The sequence below is a fragment of the Lichenostomus cassidix genome, chromosome 1 (assembly GCF_008360975.1).
Source record: "Lichenostomus cassidix isolate B80296 chromosome 1, HeHo_3.0, whole genome shotgun sequence".
NCBI classification, from domain to species: domain Eukaryota; kingdom Metazoa; phylum Chordata; class Aves; order Passeriformes; family Meliphagidae; genus Lichenostomus; species Lichenostomus cassidix.
In genome coordinates this window covers 41,941,159-41,957,864 of record NC_139479.1, presented here as the reverse complement: position 1 = coordinate 41,957,864, position 16,706 = coordinate 41,941,159, and the positions used below count along the sequence as shown (strand labels likewise).

At 35.2% G+C, this 16,706-nt stretch overlaps 1 protein-coding gene across 7 annotated transcripts in view; it reads left to right on the top strand.

Moving 5' to 3' along the window:
- Positions 1-16,706, top strand: part of GPC5 (glypican 5) — a 602,821-nt gene that overhangs the window by 313,312 nt on the left and 272,803 nt on the right. For all 7 annotated transcript variants that reach the window (XM_085057712.1, XM_085057703.1, XM_085057755.1 and 4 more), the window contains one exon: positions 3,644-3,806. In XM_085057712.1, the coding sequence (XP_084913838.1) occupies positions 3,644-3,806 (163 nt within the window). The remainder of the gene's footprint in view (positions 1-3,643; positions 3,807-16,706) is intronic.

The following is a 16,706-nucleotide window of genomic DNA, read 5'->3' as shown; positions in this document are numbered from 1 at the left end:
TACCGAAATGTTACAGAGCAGTGACTCATATATTTACAGAACCTGGAAGTACTTTATTACAACCATGGTAACTTCTGTGATGCAAACATTTTCATTCTAAAAGGTGAAATTTCACAAAATTTATTAACAGTACTTTTTGGTATTAAAACCTTGTTCAGAATTGCTTTTGGGTCAAAGAAAGCATTCCACCAAGCTGTCTGTGAAAATTCTGAGAGGTGTTTTGGCAATGGTGCACTGCAAGATCTGAGTGGGAGGCTAAATTTCCCAAAGCTGTGTAGGGAAGCTGTGAAGCTGAAGACTCCCTAGGACCTTTCAGCTGACTTTTTCAGCTGACACACCCAAATCATTCTCCCATGCACATTTACCATAGTTGTGGTGCACAAATTTTCTGGGAAAATAAAATGCCACCAGCAGAGGACATGCTTTTCATGCCAAAATCTTAGTTCAATAAACTTTCATCAACATTAAAAGCCAGAAAATCTGGAATATTGGTGTATCTCCTGGTGAGATACACTGGTGAACTAACCCTTGCCATAACTCATTCAAATTAACACGGTGGCCAATAATGTTTGCTGCCACTTTCGTTGAAATTGAAAGACAATAATGTATGATTAAACTCATGGGGTTTTGGGTTTTGGGATGTCTGAGAAAAAAAGTTGGCCGAATGGAAAAACTTTAGGACAAAATAAAAAGAGGTTAGTTTAGACTGTGACACAATGGGGAGAACATTCATTGTACTTTTGGGGGGCACAGAGTCTACAGCTAGTAACACTCCTTATTCAGCTGGAAGATCCAGTCAGTATATACAACAAAATTTTCCAGTTATAACACATACTTATTTTCCTCTGAAATAATAGCTTTATAAAAAGTGCAGCACAAGAGAAAAATTCTTTTAAAGAACTTTTATCTTTATTTATATTGTGAATCAGTTTGGCTTTGAAAAACTACATGGATTTCTGTTTAATAAAGAATTCATATTAGATCCAACTCTTGCTTAGTAGAGAATCAGCACTGAGTTATGTGAACTTATATGGAGATAATATTTCTTCTTGTACAATTAAGGAGACTGAAGAGAATAACAAAGTCCAAATAACAAATGAGCTTACTCATTATTTAATTTCTACTTTTTCAAGTACAGTGAAAAGTTTGGAAAAAGTTGAAGAGTACTTCTTTAATGTTGAACTTGCCTTTAAAGCAATTTAGTGGGATCATTTGTGTTTTCAGGTTTCTAGTCATAAGTCAATAATTCACAATAATAAAAAAAGGGAAAAAAAGAGAGAGGAAAGAGAAATAACTAAGTTGCACTGAAATGTAAAGAAACAACAAAATATAAAACCTTATTAACACAATATATTTCTAAGACTGAGAGGGAAATATAGAGGAGAATGCATGTTCCCAGGCTGAAGTGTGTGTATGTATATACACATCAGGTATATATGGTATATGTGCATATGGTATACTGTGGAAACTTTGGCAGCAAATTTTTATTGAAAAACTGTCTTGCTGGAAGTTCCTGCCCACATTTATGCCGCAGAGCTCAGGGATAAAGAGTACCTTATCATACAACTGGCCCTGGGAATGAGTCATGATACGAACAGGGGAGCAAAATAAGTATGCTGTTTAACTGAGTGTAGTTCATTAAAGTGTTTGTGTTTTGTTTCAATAAATACTATTTTGCTAGAAGTATGGCATGGATTACACAATGAGCAGGGAGCAGAGCAGCAGTACAAAGGAGCTTTTTTTCCTCTTAGCTAGGTAGTTTGTCTTTCAGGTAGCATATAAATGCTTAATAAAACTTTTGAATTAAAAGTGCTGCATAAATTGGTCCTGCTGATTCAGTGGTGAGTGGAATTCTCCTGTTCTTACACAGAGTAGCAAGTGGATTTTATAAATCCATTGAGATTTATCTGAGTGATCTCATTGTAGCAGTGATTAATTTTTTTTGTTTTGGGCACTGTACAGCACTTGACAGATCAAGTAGTCTGGGAAGTGACTCCATAATCTGAAAATTAACTCAGTATACTGGTTGAAAATATGAACCCAGTATCTTGATAAACAACAAAGCAAACATATTTTGAATGTAAAAAACAACTGAGCCTGTTTTTGATTAATTAGTAGCTACTTTAAGGAGAAGTACTATCTGATTATTAAAGAATCTTAGCCTGTAAGGTTTCAGCCAATGTAAAGAAGTCTTACTAGATTGATGTATATATAATGCATGAACCTGTACAAACTGGTATTTTGGATGAGATAAGGCTATAAGCATTTTTAACATTTGTAAGAACCTGGTTTTTTAGAGGTTATGATGTTTATATTTATCTGAGAGGTAAACTGAACTGAATCTGAAGGGGGAAGAGGGCACATTGTGTATGTATGATAGTTGTACCACCTAGAATTTAAAAACTGGATGATGGCAGTTGTACATTTGATAAATGAGAGAGATTAACATTATTCAGGTGATTGCTCAGCACTGCTCAACAGAGTGGAGAAATGGGTTAAACTTTGAGATCTCTACTGTTTTCTTATAAATCATGTAGATGTCATTTGCCATCTCTATAGTGATAAATAAAAAGAAGCCAGAGAACAAGCTTATTTACTGGACCCAAATCACTTACACTGCTTAGGCCAGTGTCAGCTATTCCTTTGCTTTATTTTAGGTCACCTTTATCAGTTCTGCTAAAGCGTAGCCTGGATGTCTTTTGGAAATAGTTCTCTCCATGCTAGCCCAGCCTCTGACTGTACTAGTTTGGTCTGCTGTTCCTTGGTCAAGCATTTGATATCATCCCAATACATTTTTTTTTCTTCAGCTTCTACCAGATTTCCATAGGACACACCCTGAGCAGACAAGTATGTTTTGGATTCACCAACACAGAGCTGCAACACAGCTATCATACTATTTCAGATACTTCAAACTGAAAAATTCACTTAAAATTATAAATGTATCTTAAGTCTCTGTAGACACCACATGGGCACTTAAAAGATCCCGGTCCAGCTGTTGAGTAGCACAGATGCTGTCTGCTCTAAATGGCCCTATGAGAAAAGGGGTAACAAACATTGTAGTGGGGTCTGTTGTGGTAGCAATAAGGGCCATGATTTTAAACTGAAGGAGCTTTGATTTAGACTGTGTATAAGGAAGATGTTTTTTGTAATGAGGGTTGTGAGACACTGGAACACTGGTTTCCTAAGGAGATGGTAGATGACCCAGACATGGAAATATTCAAGGTCAGGTTGGATGGGACTCTGAGCAACCTAGTCTATTTGGAGATGTCACTGCTCATTGCAGGGAATTTGGGCTAGATGGCCTTTAAAGGTCCCTTCCAACCCAAACTATTCTCTGATTATATGCACTTATTCATTCCACTTGGCCTCTGGGCCAAAAACTAGTGCCTGATCTTCTTTTATAGTGATAAAGACACAGACATTTTGTGGGGTTTTAATTAAAAATAAACTACACATCTCCAAATGCCTGTCTTTAAATCTGTCTGTAAGCCAGTGTTAAAAAAAATAATCAGAATTCTCATTCTGTTGATCCTGAAATTTCCTTTTGAAATCAGATAGTTACCAGGGACATATATGAAATTTTGGGTACTCACGGAAGCTCTCCATATGTACAGCTAACTTGCATGCTATATCTTGTCTTCAGCTGTTGCAGGGCAAATCATTTCCAAAATATGACAAATGGGATGTCCAACAAACAGGCAGTGGTGAAGGTGAAAATGAACAAATCAGTGGTGATTGTGATGATGAAGATGGTTGTGGAGGATCTGGAAGTGGAGAATTCAAAAGAGTCCTGAAAATTACAGACTGTAAGTCCCCAACTCTGTTTCCTTCATGCATTTAGATAGTGAATCGGCATATTTCCCACTAGTACGTCACTGACTTGGAAAAGATGTGAAAAGTTGCCTGTGTAATTTTTCTAAGATTTACAGGAATAGGCCTGTAATAATAGGATTTCTGTGAGCACAGTATCAAAATGAGTATCACTTTCATCATAAAACATGTTAAAATATACTTGGCATAATATAGACTTACCTCAACGCAGTATTTTAGTCAAACAATAGCTGTAAAGAAACATGTCCTGTGAGTTGTTGCATTAACGTAAGAGATTTGGTGGTTAAAAAGAGAAACTACTAATTTTTGATGGAACTGTGGCAAAATGTGATGTTTAGTGCTAGTAGCTGCATTTCATAGAGAACTATTGGAGCCTATGTACTAAAGCACTCAACAAAAATGCAAGTACTGTTTCTTACACATCTTTCCATTCTTCTTACTGTTTTGTTTTTATGTGGTTTGGTTTTTGGTTTGGTTGCATTTTATTTGTTTTGTTTTTTCTCTGAAACACATCTGTAACAATTTTCATTTAAAAATCCTATGATTGTGCACTTGAATGGCATAGAACTTCAACCATGAGCAAAGTAAGTTAACTAATTCTCTGTCAGGTCATTTGTCTGCATGTCAAATTTCTCTTCCCAGTGCAGCAATACAAGCTGAGATGGTGACAATAGATGATTTTTTTTCATCTAAACTGCATTTCTCCATTTTGCATTTTTTCCCCTGCATTTTACATGATCTATATTCACTGAATTTGAGGGTGCTGCATGTTTTCAGGCTTAGATGCAAATCCCAGGTCCTTTTTGACTTAACAGTAAAGAGGCAATTTAAAAATGTGGCTGTAGAGAAGCTGTAGTTGCCCATTTCTTTTTGAACTGCTGGAAGAATGGGACTGAACATTCTGGGGCATGCCTTAACAGGTAAGTTTGAAATCAGCCTAAGATCCTCTTGCACTGACATTTAGTCTATACATTTTCAAGTCTTACTAGAAGTCTAGATGAGATTTGGAGCAATAGCCGAAAAAGTTTGGACACTTCCTGAGAGTGCCCTTGGAGTTTTAACTTTGGAAAAAGAAGTTAGGAGTTCAAATATTTAAAACCAGATGTTCTTTGTAAAACTGTATATATTATATCTATTTGAGAATGACACTCTATGGTATTGAAGGACTGTAAAATAGTCTTAGAATGTGACTGGAGCTATTAAGAAAGTATTAAATGACAAAAGAATTTCAAGAACAGTATATTTTATTTCACTCTCTTCTACTGCATTAGAATTTTCTTCATATTGATATATTTAGTGGAATCTTTTCAAAATGTCAGAATTATAATTAGCCTTCCTATTCTCTTTATAATACATCTTATAAATTGCTAGAATTATAAGCTATGTGTTAGGCATAATGAAGTTTGCATGTAATTCTGTTTCATTTGAACTTTTTCTAAGATTTTATAGAACAAAAATATGAGTCCATACAGTTCAATATTTTGACTTGTGCATAAATCTTGAGCTACTAGTACCTTCCATGAGCTGTTGTGATTTTGTGGATTTACGCTGGCATACATTTTTTGTTTGTAATTAACCTTAAAAGTTGTCTTTAATGTATATCAGAAAGAGTCCTCCTTTTTCCTGGGGTGTCAGATATGGACTGTCCAACAGAACTGTTAAAATATTAAATTTTGTAGAATTTTGTTACAATATAGGTCAAGAATTTTTTTTCCAGAAATCACTTGTATGTTTGAGTATATGTTTAAGCGTATGTTTAAGGTAAATGAAACAGGTGCTTGAAAAAATTTTCTTTTGCATCACTGTGATATATAAGTAGGACTTTGGGAATTTAAAGTTAGATTTAAAGTGAAAAAATATATTTTAGTAAGAAAACAAAATTATCTTCTCAAGATTTAAGATTTTTTGTGAGGAACTGGAATTAAAAAATAAAACATAAACTTAATAAGAATTTAGGCTGATATTCTTAATATATACATTTTACATAGATTTATGTAACACTTATAATTTTGGTTTATTTTCTTAGCTTTGGGTGACTGGTATCAATTAAAAGTTAAGTCAGATTGTAAATTCCTTGCTTTTAAATTGAAAAGTTAGATTCACTATGACAATATTGCTTACTGCTCCTTGAAAAATATGTCTGAATTTCAGCTAAGCCTACAAATTGACCACAGTTTGTTTGATTCTCAGCATTAGCTTCCCTCTGGAGACATACAGTTAGTGTTATTTTTCCTTATCAGGAAAACTTTTTGCATTCTTTTACTTCTGGACAACTTTGCTGTACTCTCATAAACAGCCAGGAAAGAAAGAAGGATTTCTACATGTTTTTTTCTATAGTACAGTCTAGAGGTCCTAGCCATAGCCCAGGGTCTTTTTGTGGTAGCTGCTGCAGACATTTTCACCAAGGAGATGATCCTTCGTATAACAAATAATTGATCATAAGAACCTATTAAAGTATGATACAGAACTAGACCTCTTTATTACATTGCTGTGTATAAAAATAAAGTGTAAAGACATATCTGCCTTTTTTTTTTCATGCCATGGCATTGCTTTTTGAACATGTCTGATACTCAGACCAAGAAGGTACAGAGAGGAAGGGAGGGGATATACTTCTGCCAAAACAAACTTGAACCACTTTTATGTGTACACATAGCTTGTGAAGTGAAAGATTACTTGTTTCCACACTCAGTGCTAGAGATGTAAGAATTTATTTCATTTAGTGCTGAAGACTGAAAAATGTGTGGCGACAGCCTTCAGGCTTTAGAAGGCCAATGAAGAGATTTGGTCTTTCTAACTCAGAAGTGATAGCCTAGCATTACAAAAGTGTTTAAAATACATTATATTTTGGAAAAATCTAGTTATCCTATCAAACAGTCTCTCATTATATTATATTCAATGTTTCAAAGTGCTACAATTGTGCTGACTGGTTTGCTCTTTCATAAGTACTTTTAAAATACAGTAAATCGGTGCAGTTATTTGAAGAAATGGTACTAGATAGGATAGTGTACTTTAAATGTATAAAATAAACAGTAGTATAAAGTCTTGACACTTCATTTGCTAGTTTTATTCTCCTCTAACCCAGGAGCTCCCGCAGGACTATTCCATGCGTCACAATGAATTACCTCTTTGAAACCCCCTGCAGAATGCAGCAGTAATAACAACAAATACTTATCACCTGCATATTGATTTGAATCTGTTTTCAAATAGTTCTGTGAGGAAGGGCTAATCCCAGTATCACTTCATTGAGGTTCTCAATACCATCTATCAAAATTCTCATAATACTTTTAGCAAGACCACCAATTCTCTGAAAAGTGCTCTACCACTAGTTTGTCTTTCTTTGTTCATTTTAACATGCAGCACACACTTTTCTTTACTGCAGCCAGAGATCTCCTGGTTCAGGGCTCAAATATGCAGAAATATCAAGGATATCTTTGTGCTTAAGACATATATGGGCAAACCTCATCTCTCACTTTAAAAAAAAAATTATCTCACCTGATATTTATCCTATTTGAAGAAAGAAGTCTCTGAAATGTTTTATTTCTCAGGCTTCTTAATCTGTAGATTATTATTTTCCTTTTCAAATTATGCTGTAGAGGTAAAATAGCTTAGGAAAGGCTTTATATTATGATTTCATATAAATAAACCAGTCTTTGTCAATCGTCTGATATTATACTGCGTTCTCAAGTCTCAAACATCCTTTCTCCTCTTTCTGGTCCTTCAACCACTTCAGTATAGTTGCTTTTCTCATTGTTAAATCTGATTCTGGTGGCATATTCTGGGACCAAAACTACTTAAAGCTGGCAATAAAATCTCCATTATGATGCTTGCCATCTGTTAAATTCTTTTAAACTCTCATCTGCATTCTGTTACCTCAGTAAAGTAAGACATCCCTTATGTCTGAATAGGATTTCAGGTTTTATTTACACACAAGAGTATTCTTCCTAATTCCTGAAAGTTAATGTGAGGTGTTATTCAGGTGTCTTTGGAAGGGCTACATGACTTTATTTTTCAGAGTTCACTCAGTTTAGAACATTTCAATTCTATTAAAAATGAATAAGAAAAACAAAAAGTTCTTGCTGTGAATGCCATCCTTGTTCTCAATATTGCACTAACTTTAAACTGTAACATTCTCATAAGCTATTGCTAATTGGGAGGCTGGGGGAATCTCACCCTTCCTTTTCACATAAAGACTGTCATAATCTGAGCTCTTTTCTCTCTTTTCCTTGTCTTGTGTGGAGCTGAAAATCTTTTGAAGAGAAAGATTTATTGCAATTAGTACATTCCTGTGAAAAATTTGCATTTCCAGAATTAGTATTTACTTTCAGCAAGAAGATACATATCGTCAACACTTGTGAAGTTCAAAGACTTTTCTGTTTGCATGATCAAGTGTTGGCACACAAATACGTAATGATATAAATTATTGAAGCATAAACAAAGCCAAAGGATGAACAAGTTCCAGTGGTTTCCCCAAAAAAAAAAAAATCCCAAACGCACTTGTGGATTCCTAAGCATAGACCTTTACCAGCCAAGGAAGTTTGCACAGGTAAAGTTGCTGGATGTATAATGACGTGAAGCACTGTGGTGGGTTGACCCTGACTAGATGCCAGGTGCCACCAAACTGCATTATGACTCCCACTTCTCAGCTGAACAGGATGGAAAAAACTTACAGGTTGAGATAAGGCAGTTTACTAAAGCAAAAGCAAAAGGCTGTGGGCATACAAGCAAAAGAAGGAATCCAAAGATTTTATTCTCCACTTCCCTTCAGCAAGCAAAGGGAATTTCTGTGGATCCAAATTTCAGCACATGTAATGGTTCCTCCAGAAGGCAAGAATTGTAAATAGAAAATACTCCCTCCTTCCTTCTTCTTTTCTTAGCTTTTACATCTAAGCCAACATCATATGGTATGAAATATCTCTTTGGCTTATTTGGGTCGGCTGGCCAAGTGTTCTTCCCTCCCAAGATCTTCCCACCCCCAGTCTACTGATGGGGTGCAGAGTACTGGGGGGTCAGCCCTGATGCTGTGCCAGTGCTGCTCAGCCAAAGCACTGGGGTGCCATCAGTGCAGAGCATAGCACTGTAAGGGCTGCTATGGGAAAATGAACTTCACCTCAGCCAGAACCAATACAAGCAGTGAGAGAAAAAAAAAAAGGGATTCAGTTCAAAATGCCTTGCAAAAACTGAGAAAAGTTAAAATCAAACTTTCTCATGCAGTATTTTGCAAAAAGGTGTGACCTGCGTAATCATGCACTGGAAAAAAATAAAAGATGGTATTTCAATTTTTGGTTGTTTTCTGTTTAAAGAGTATCATCTCTCTCTCTCTTAACACGATGTTTTTACGTGAGTCAATATTTGTACATCTTGAGTGATAAATTTAACCTGAGTAATGGATTGGAACTGTACTGTCTGGTTGGATTGTTAATTCAAAAACAAATAAGGGGAAGGTTTATGTAAAATCTGCTTAGGGAATTTACACAGAGAAATAAAGTCAGATAATATAAAATTTCACATTTTGCAACAGTGTATTTTTTGCCTTGTATTAACATGTTACATAATCATGAAGATTTTTATGACAGAGGCTACCAAAACACAAAGAAAGAGGCTCAATTGCTCTTCAAGGGTTTTAAGCTATCATATAGTGTTTAATGAGCACGCTCACTGGTCTAAAACAGCACAGCAGAGCAGTGCAATTATTACAAATAACCTTCATTAATAACATGGGGTTATATTTTGCTGAGAATCACCCTATAATAATACCACTAATTCTGAAATGACCAGAAATCTGGAGCCTTTTACTACATGTATTATTTCATTGAGCAAATAAATAAATACTTGCACTCACTGTTACCAGTGAAGAAACCTCCAGCAAGGTACTCACATTTATTGCTTTCTCATCCATTTTTGGTATTTCCTGAAGAAAATGAATAAGATAATAACTATCATAGCTATTTATCAGGGTAAAGAATGTCCTAAATGCTTTTTTATTTCCCCAGCAGTAGAATGAAAAGTAGCCAGTGCCACTCTTACAAAAGTGCTGGAGTGCTTCTTCTGCTTCTTCTTTCTGTTGAAGAAATTCTGACTTACTACTTCCGAGCTTTTGAAAACTTCCAAAATAACCCTTCCTGCCTACTGCTTTAAGCCTCCCAAACTTGAGCACAGAGGATATACTCCATCATGTCCTTCTCTGATCTGTATTCTCCTGTGAAGACTATAGCTCTTCAAGAACTCCTTTCAGAAAAATCAGAGAAATACAGAATATTGTGTTTGTGGTCAAGGTATCATGCAGGTTGTGTATCATCTGAACTGATATGCTATGCATCAGAATAAAGTCAGTATCTTGGTAGAGGTAGACACTTTATGTGGTAATGTATTAATACAGGAGTAATTTATCAGCCTGAAGAACACTAAGGTGTCAATTAACTCCTCTCCATGGATTTAGGCATTTCATTCTAAATTTTCACCAGCATGGACATCCTCAGGCTATTTCCTTGGATAGAGAGAGGGGGAAAAAAACCAAATTCTTGTGACTCATCCTTCATATATGTAAACACTTCTGAGCTGTTTCAATCAACAAGTTACATACTGAATGAAGAACTTATACACTATTACCTTATTTCACCTAATTTTATGCCAAAAAGCACAGAAGCAATTACAGAGGTGCAGAAAGGCAAATACAGGTACAGTCCTTGCTCAAACTGACCTGAAAGTGAATAATATGTCAAGTTTCCTACTGTGGACTATAAGACTTAATTCTGAATGGTAGTCTTAAGAAAGGTGGAGAGTAAAAACACCCTCTTGCATGAAAGTTTTTGCCCTACAAAAGGTAAGGCTGTATTCTCTGTTTCAAAATGGAGCATATTGTTCTGTGAGTTACCTCATCTCCCATTCCTCCTCTACAAGGATCTTTCAGACATGTCTCAAAGACAAGCCACCAGATATAAACAGAATTTTGAGATGGGGAATACAAACAGACTGTTTCTTGATAGATTTATAAGGTAAAAAAAGTTTGGCATTCAATTATATAATATACATCAAGTACCATCATTAAAAGCTAGTTCTTCTAGCTAAGAAAGAAATGGTTAATCATATCCATTCCACAAACACAGTTTAAAATGTGAGTATAAATGCAAATGGCTTATGTGATACCATAGGAGTTATTTACTAATCCAAACCCCCTCACATGAGCCAGTGGAAAATCGGTTAAGGCTAATCCTTTGAAAAACAGCATACTATCCCAAGTACATTGTTTCCTACCTTTACCTATTGTAAGTCTGTCTCTCTCTGGTCCAAAGACTTTTTAGTTATTTGGATAGAGTAGGGAAAACTAGAAGATAATAATCAGGCTAAGTCTCTACAGCTGTGGTTAAAGCTGTTTAGCTGGCATATAGAGTAAAACCAGAATAACCACTTCACTAGTTTCTGGTTAATGGTTTATGATTAATCTCATTAAGAGACAAGAACTTCGAAAATTTCATCAAGGGAACAACTCTTAAAAAAGATAACTGTACCTTCATGGTTTTGTTTTTCATACAAGACATTTAAATTCGTTATCTACTCTATATTAGGTTATGGACTTTTTATTGTTGCATGTGCACCTGATATATGCAAAATCAAGTCAAAATACACTGCTAGTTTATGCAAAGTATGTTTAATTGGAAAATAATAAAGCTAATATGTTAGGTTTGAAATTAGTTCTGATTGGCTTCTTTCTGAGTAGGCATCATTTCACCAACTTCATACGAGTTTGTATTTTCCAGAGAGACCACATAATGAGTTTAGTTGAAGCTACAAAATTCTAATTGTATTTTTAGAGTCCTTACCTTATAATAATACCACTAGTTCTGAAGTTATCAGAAATTTGGAGCCTTTTATTGCATGTAATATTTCATTGAACCAACTGACTATTATATTTTAATAATTTCTTATTTTTCATTGATTATAATTTGATAAATTAATATTTGTTATTCTTTAATGTGTTCTTTGAAATGTGTTTCATAATAATATATTAAGGATTTGAGGAGCACATTTTTTGTAGCTCTTGATCACTGTATTCAAACAACCTTTACTGTTTTATCAAATATTTCCATGAATTCAGTAGCTGAGAATTTATAGTGTTTTCCTTTACATAAAACAAAAATGCACAGGTGTTTTTTTGCAAAAAATATGTTCCTTTCAAGCAACTGTGTTTTAAATCAATCTCTCTAAGTAGTGATATCTAATCCTCAAAGATCTGAGAGTTTTTCCTCCAAATAAGCCCTCAAAGGTCAATGCATTTTTAAAAAACAGACCTCCTGAATAGACACTTTCCTCTGCAGTTGCCCTTATGAGTGATTTTGTTATGCCTAGGAGATCTTTCTGTAAGAAATTCTTCGTAATTTGAAGTTTTCTTTTTAAATCTGTCCATGTTTTCTTTTTTTTCTTTTTTTGGCAAGGGGAGGGGAAGAGCATCATCTAACTCTTGATGTCCCATTTCCCATACTGTCTGTGATAGCTTTTATTATCCACTTCTGATGATTCTTTTACTCTTCCAGTTTACTTCTTCTCTACTGACATAAAGTCTCAAACAAAATATGAGCTTCTTTTTTGTTGTGGGAATTAACTCTTTATTTCTTTGAGTGAGAGAAAATATAAAGCTAATCTCTATGCAGTTAAAACTATTATCATATTCTAGTAAAAAATTCCCTAAAATGATCAGATTAGCTACTTCAAGGTTACATAAAAACTCTACCTTTTACCATCCAAAATCTAAGCATGAATGTTGGAGGGCAGCCATAGCCTATGTGTATTTCTTCTTTTTCCTTAAGATGCAATTCTGCTTTAATAACAATAGACACAGAGACAGGAGTTTTCTTCATGAGCTAAAAAATCTAGGCTTTTTTTATAACCACTGTAAAGAAATAAACGTATCACTGAAAATGAGTAAACACGTGAGGACACTTTTTATTAGGCCTACATTAAGTATGTCTCTTAAGATGAGAAAAATTGTGCCCTACAATCCTTATTTTTCTCAACTGATTGTAAAAGGACAAGCTTGAGTGGCTCAAGTACAGATATCTAAAATTAGTTAAAAAGGTCCTTCCCTAAGTTAGATTCCTTTGCTTTCACTCTGGTTCTGATTTAATTTTGATTTTTATTTTTATATGAGAGCTAAGTATCTTTCAATGTACTTCATAGTCTTATTGCCAGTATCACTAATGACTTCTTACAATAAAAAATAGAAGGGGTATTTGCAAATACAGCTAATAAGACCTGTAAAATGGAATTCATGCTGTCTGAAAGGCTAGTTTGCTGGGAGAAGAAATAATTCCCATTTTCCATCATCTGTGATGGAGAAAATGGTTACTGGTGCAAAAAGAATTGGGGATGTCTGTGAATCGCATGGTGTTTTGTTATCAAACTGTCTTGGTATCCATTGGACCTGTTTCTCCTCTTAGATTTTGAACACAAAAATAAATCTCAAATTACAACAAACCAAAACTTTCATAGCCATTACATTTAAAAGGAATTATTTCACTAAATCAAAAAGGAACAGTAAAACACTTTAAAAATCTACTTAAGAAAGAATCGGTTGTTTTTCAAAGTTGTCAATCATATCAGACTCTTATTTTTCTATTTCTTAAACAGACAGTAACCATGATAAATGTCGTGCTTTGATTTACTCAAAGGTGATTTATAATCTATTCTAGCTCTTCGCACTGTCATTTGTCTCCAGTCTTTATTATATTCTTTTAAAAAATCAAAGTGTGTGATCTCCTGAGAGTTCCCTTTGCAGCCTGTGCAGAGACTTAGATTAGATTAGTTTCATATTTGCGTCTTCCACTATTAATGATTATAACTCCAATGCCTTGACTAATCTGCTTCTCAGTAATTCATGCTCAAACCATTTGCTAACTTTTAAATAAAGGAGAATCAATTAATTTCTGTTTGTTACAGAAACTTATCACTATCTTTTTTTCACCCAGAAACAATATGTATGGGAGATAGAAGCCTAAGAAGAAACTAGTTCTTAAAATTTACAAAACTTCTGAATTTGTATATATATAAATTTTTTCCCTCTTTTTTTCTTTATGAATATATATAAATATGTGTGTGTGTGCATGTGTGTGTATGTATATACTTCTGAATATGTGTGTATATCTATCTATCTATCTATCTATCTATATCTATCTATCTATCTATCTATCTATCAATCATCTATCTATCTATCTATCTATCTATCTCTATCTTTCCTCTTTCTTTTGTTCTTTTAAAGGGAAGTGGTTAGCCACTGGTACAATTCCAATCTGCTTTAGGATTGTAATGTCTCATTTCTAGAATTAGTGGAATAATAGGCACAAGTACTGATTTTAAGTTCCTGGAATGAAATGTATGGAAAAGTTTTTTGCTAGGCAAAAACTAGAGCAGACACCTATTTGCAGGGGTGGGACTCAGTTGCTTAGACATGTTGTCATTTTAGCAGATCATTTCGGGAGTCTGTTTCTGTATGTACTCAGTAGTTTATTTTGACTGTATGAACTCTGTTTCCAGTGACTATAGCAGAAGCTAGCTCACATTAAACCTTGTACTCCAGATACCTACATTTAGAAGAATTCATCTGGACAAAAATTGTAGTTGGGTTTTCAAAGGTTGGCTAAATAGAGCAACTTTGCCAGATACTGGCTGGTGACAGTGAGGTTAGGCATGCTTAACATGAGTTATTTTCCTTACTTAGAGCTCCATTAAGCAGACACATCTCAAGGCCAGTAGATGTGCTTAAGGAGGGGAAAATCTCCTGCTTCATTGTGATATACCCAGTTGCAAAAAGAGAAGGTTATGCCACAGCTCAACAGACACAGACTTCATCAAAGCATCCTTTGTGGAACCATGTAGTCACTAGCATTTTTTATGTCAAGTCCATTAGGTCTGTGAAACACAGATCTTCTCTCCCATTTGTATTCCTTTCTCAAGTTCATGCTGCCTGCACTCATCCCCTGGTACTGCTTTTAGAGCACAAGCTGAAGTTAAGGGCCTCCCTTGCTACATTTCTCATACTGGCATTATAATTTGGGCTTGTTAGCATGGAGAGACCATATGGAAAGATATGTCAGATTTCTAGAAAGAGCATGAAAGCTTTGTTTTGTCACTAATGTCCTAAGAATAACGGACATAAGTCAATCAATGTAATTCTAATTCACAGCCAAAATGTTTCTGAGACCCAGCCTGGAGAAACAAAAATGTAGCCTTGTCAATAGTGGTAGAATGAAATTACATGCCCAAGAAGAAACTAGTCCCAAAGAGAAGATTTTTTTTTAGGAAAGTATTTGATTGAGAAGTCTGAATGAGAGCAAGTCTGAATAGAAACGCAGAAATGTGCTTGTACACTACCTTTACCATGTCTGTCCTGCCATTTTTCTTTTTTTCCCCTAATGCTCATAGTCTTAAATAGAAATGCTCATAAATGTAAGTCTCCATATCCAAGGCCAAAGAGTGGATCCTGTGACAAGCTTTGGGATGTCAGGAATACAATTTGTGGCACTTGCACAGCTGATAGTGATGTAGAAAATATAATACTCTTAAGAGAATATAAAGATTGTAACAGTGACATTTGGAAAATATGTCAGTTGCTAGAGCAGAGACAGCTAGCTGTTAAAAACCACTATTTCTGAAATGCCAAGGAGAAAAACCAGAATATGGCAGTTGTTCTAAAAGGAAGGAGCTAACTATGAGCTAAATAGCAGCAAAATAATAATTTACTATATACTGTGTTGTTGCCTTACCTATATAAACACATTCACTAGCCAAAAAAAAAAAAAAAAAGGAAGGAACTAAGGAACTATTAGTTACTTCCTTATAAAATTGTTCAGCAAAAGCTAGTTATAGTAAAAAATAATGGTCATACATTGTGACTTGAAGAATACCTTGAGATTTATTAAAACATTTATTGTTTGTTTTCTAATTAAGAGTGCACATCAGGGATTTTGTATTCATAACTGAAAATGCCTGCTCATATTTAAATGAAGATAATAAGGAACTTGAAAAGGTTTGTTTTCAGGTTACAATTTGCTTGTCTCTGGTAGTTCCAAGACCTAGACAGACCTCAAATATAGGTAAACTAGGAGTACTTGCTGTCATTTGCAAGTTAATTTAGCTGAAAAGGTGGTGGTCTCTGCTCCTCACCGTGCCCATCCTCTGGAGCTGTATCTCCTCTAGTCATTGTTGTTGAACCACAAATGGTGCTGGACCTTCAACAAAACTTTTTAATACAGACCAAAACTTCGAGGCAAACTGACTGTGCTTCTGCTATATATTAATATAGATGTGGTGGGTTGATTTGGCTTGTTGCCATATAGCCAGTCAGCTGTTCTCTCACTCCCTGTCCTCAACAAATGGTAAAAAAAAAAGTGTGATAAGACAAAAACTTTCTTATGTCAAGATAAAATCAGGGAGATCACTTACCAATTAACATCACAAAAATGAAAAGACTCAACTTGAAGAAAGTTAATTTCTTGCCAATTAAAATAGTCACATGGTAAGAACCAAACAGCTTCAGCCCCATCACCCACTTCTTTTCAATCTCCTTCACTGCTTCATTCCCAGCTTTTCTGCTTCCTTCTGACACTGAGTGGTGCAGGGGTGACAAGGATTGCAGGGATTGCAGCCACTTTGTAAAAGTTCCTTTCTGCTGCCCTTCCTCCTCACATTTTCTTCCCTGATCCAGCATGGATTCTCTCCAAAAGCTGCAGCTTCCTTCAGGGCACATCCACCTGCTCCAGCCTGGAGTCCTTTACAGGCTGCAGTGTGGTTGTCAGCTCTTCTCTAGGTGCTGCAGGGGAGTCCCTGCTGTGGTTCCTGGAGCACCTCTTCCCTCGCCTTCTCTCACCTTGGTGTCACAAGGTTGT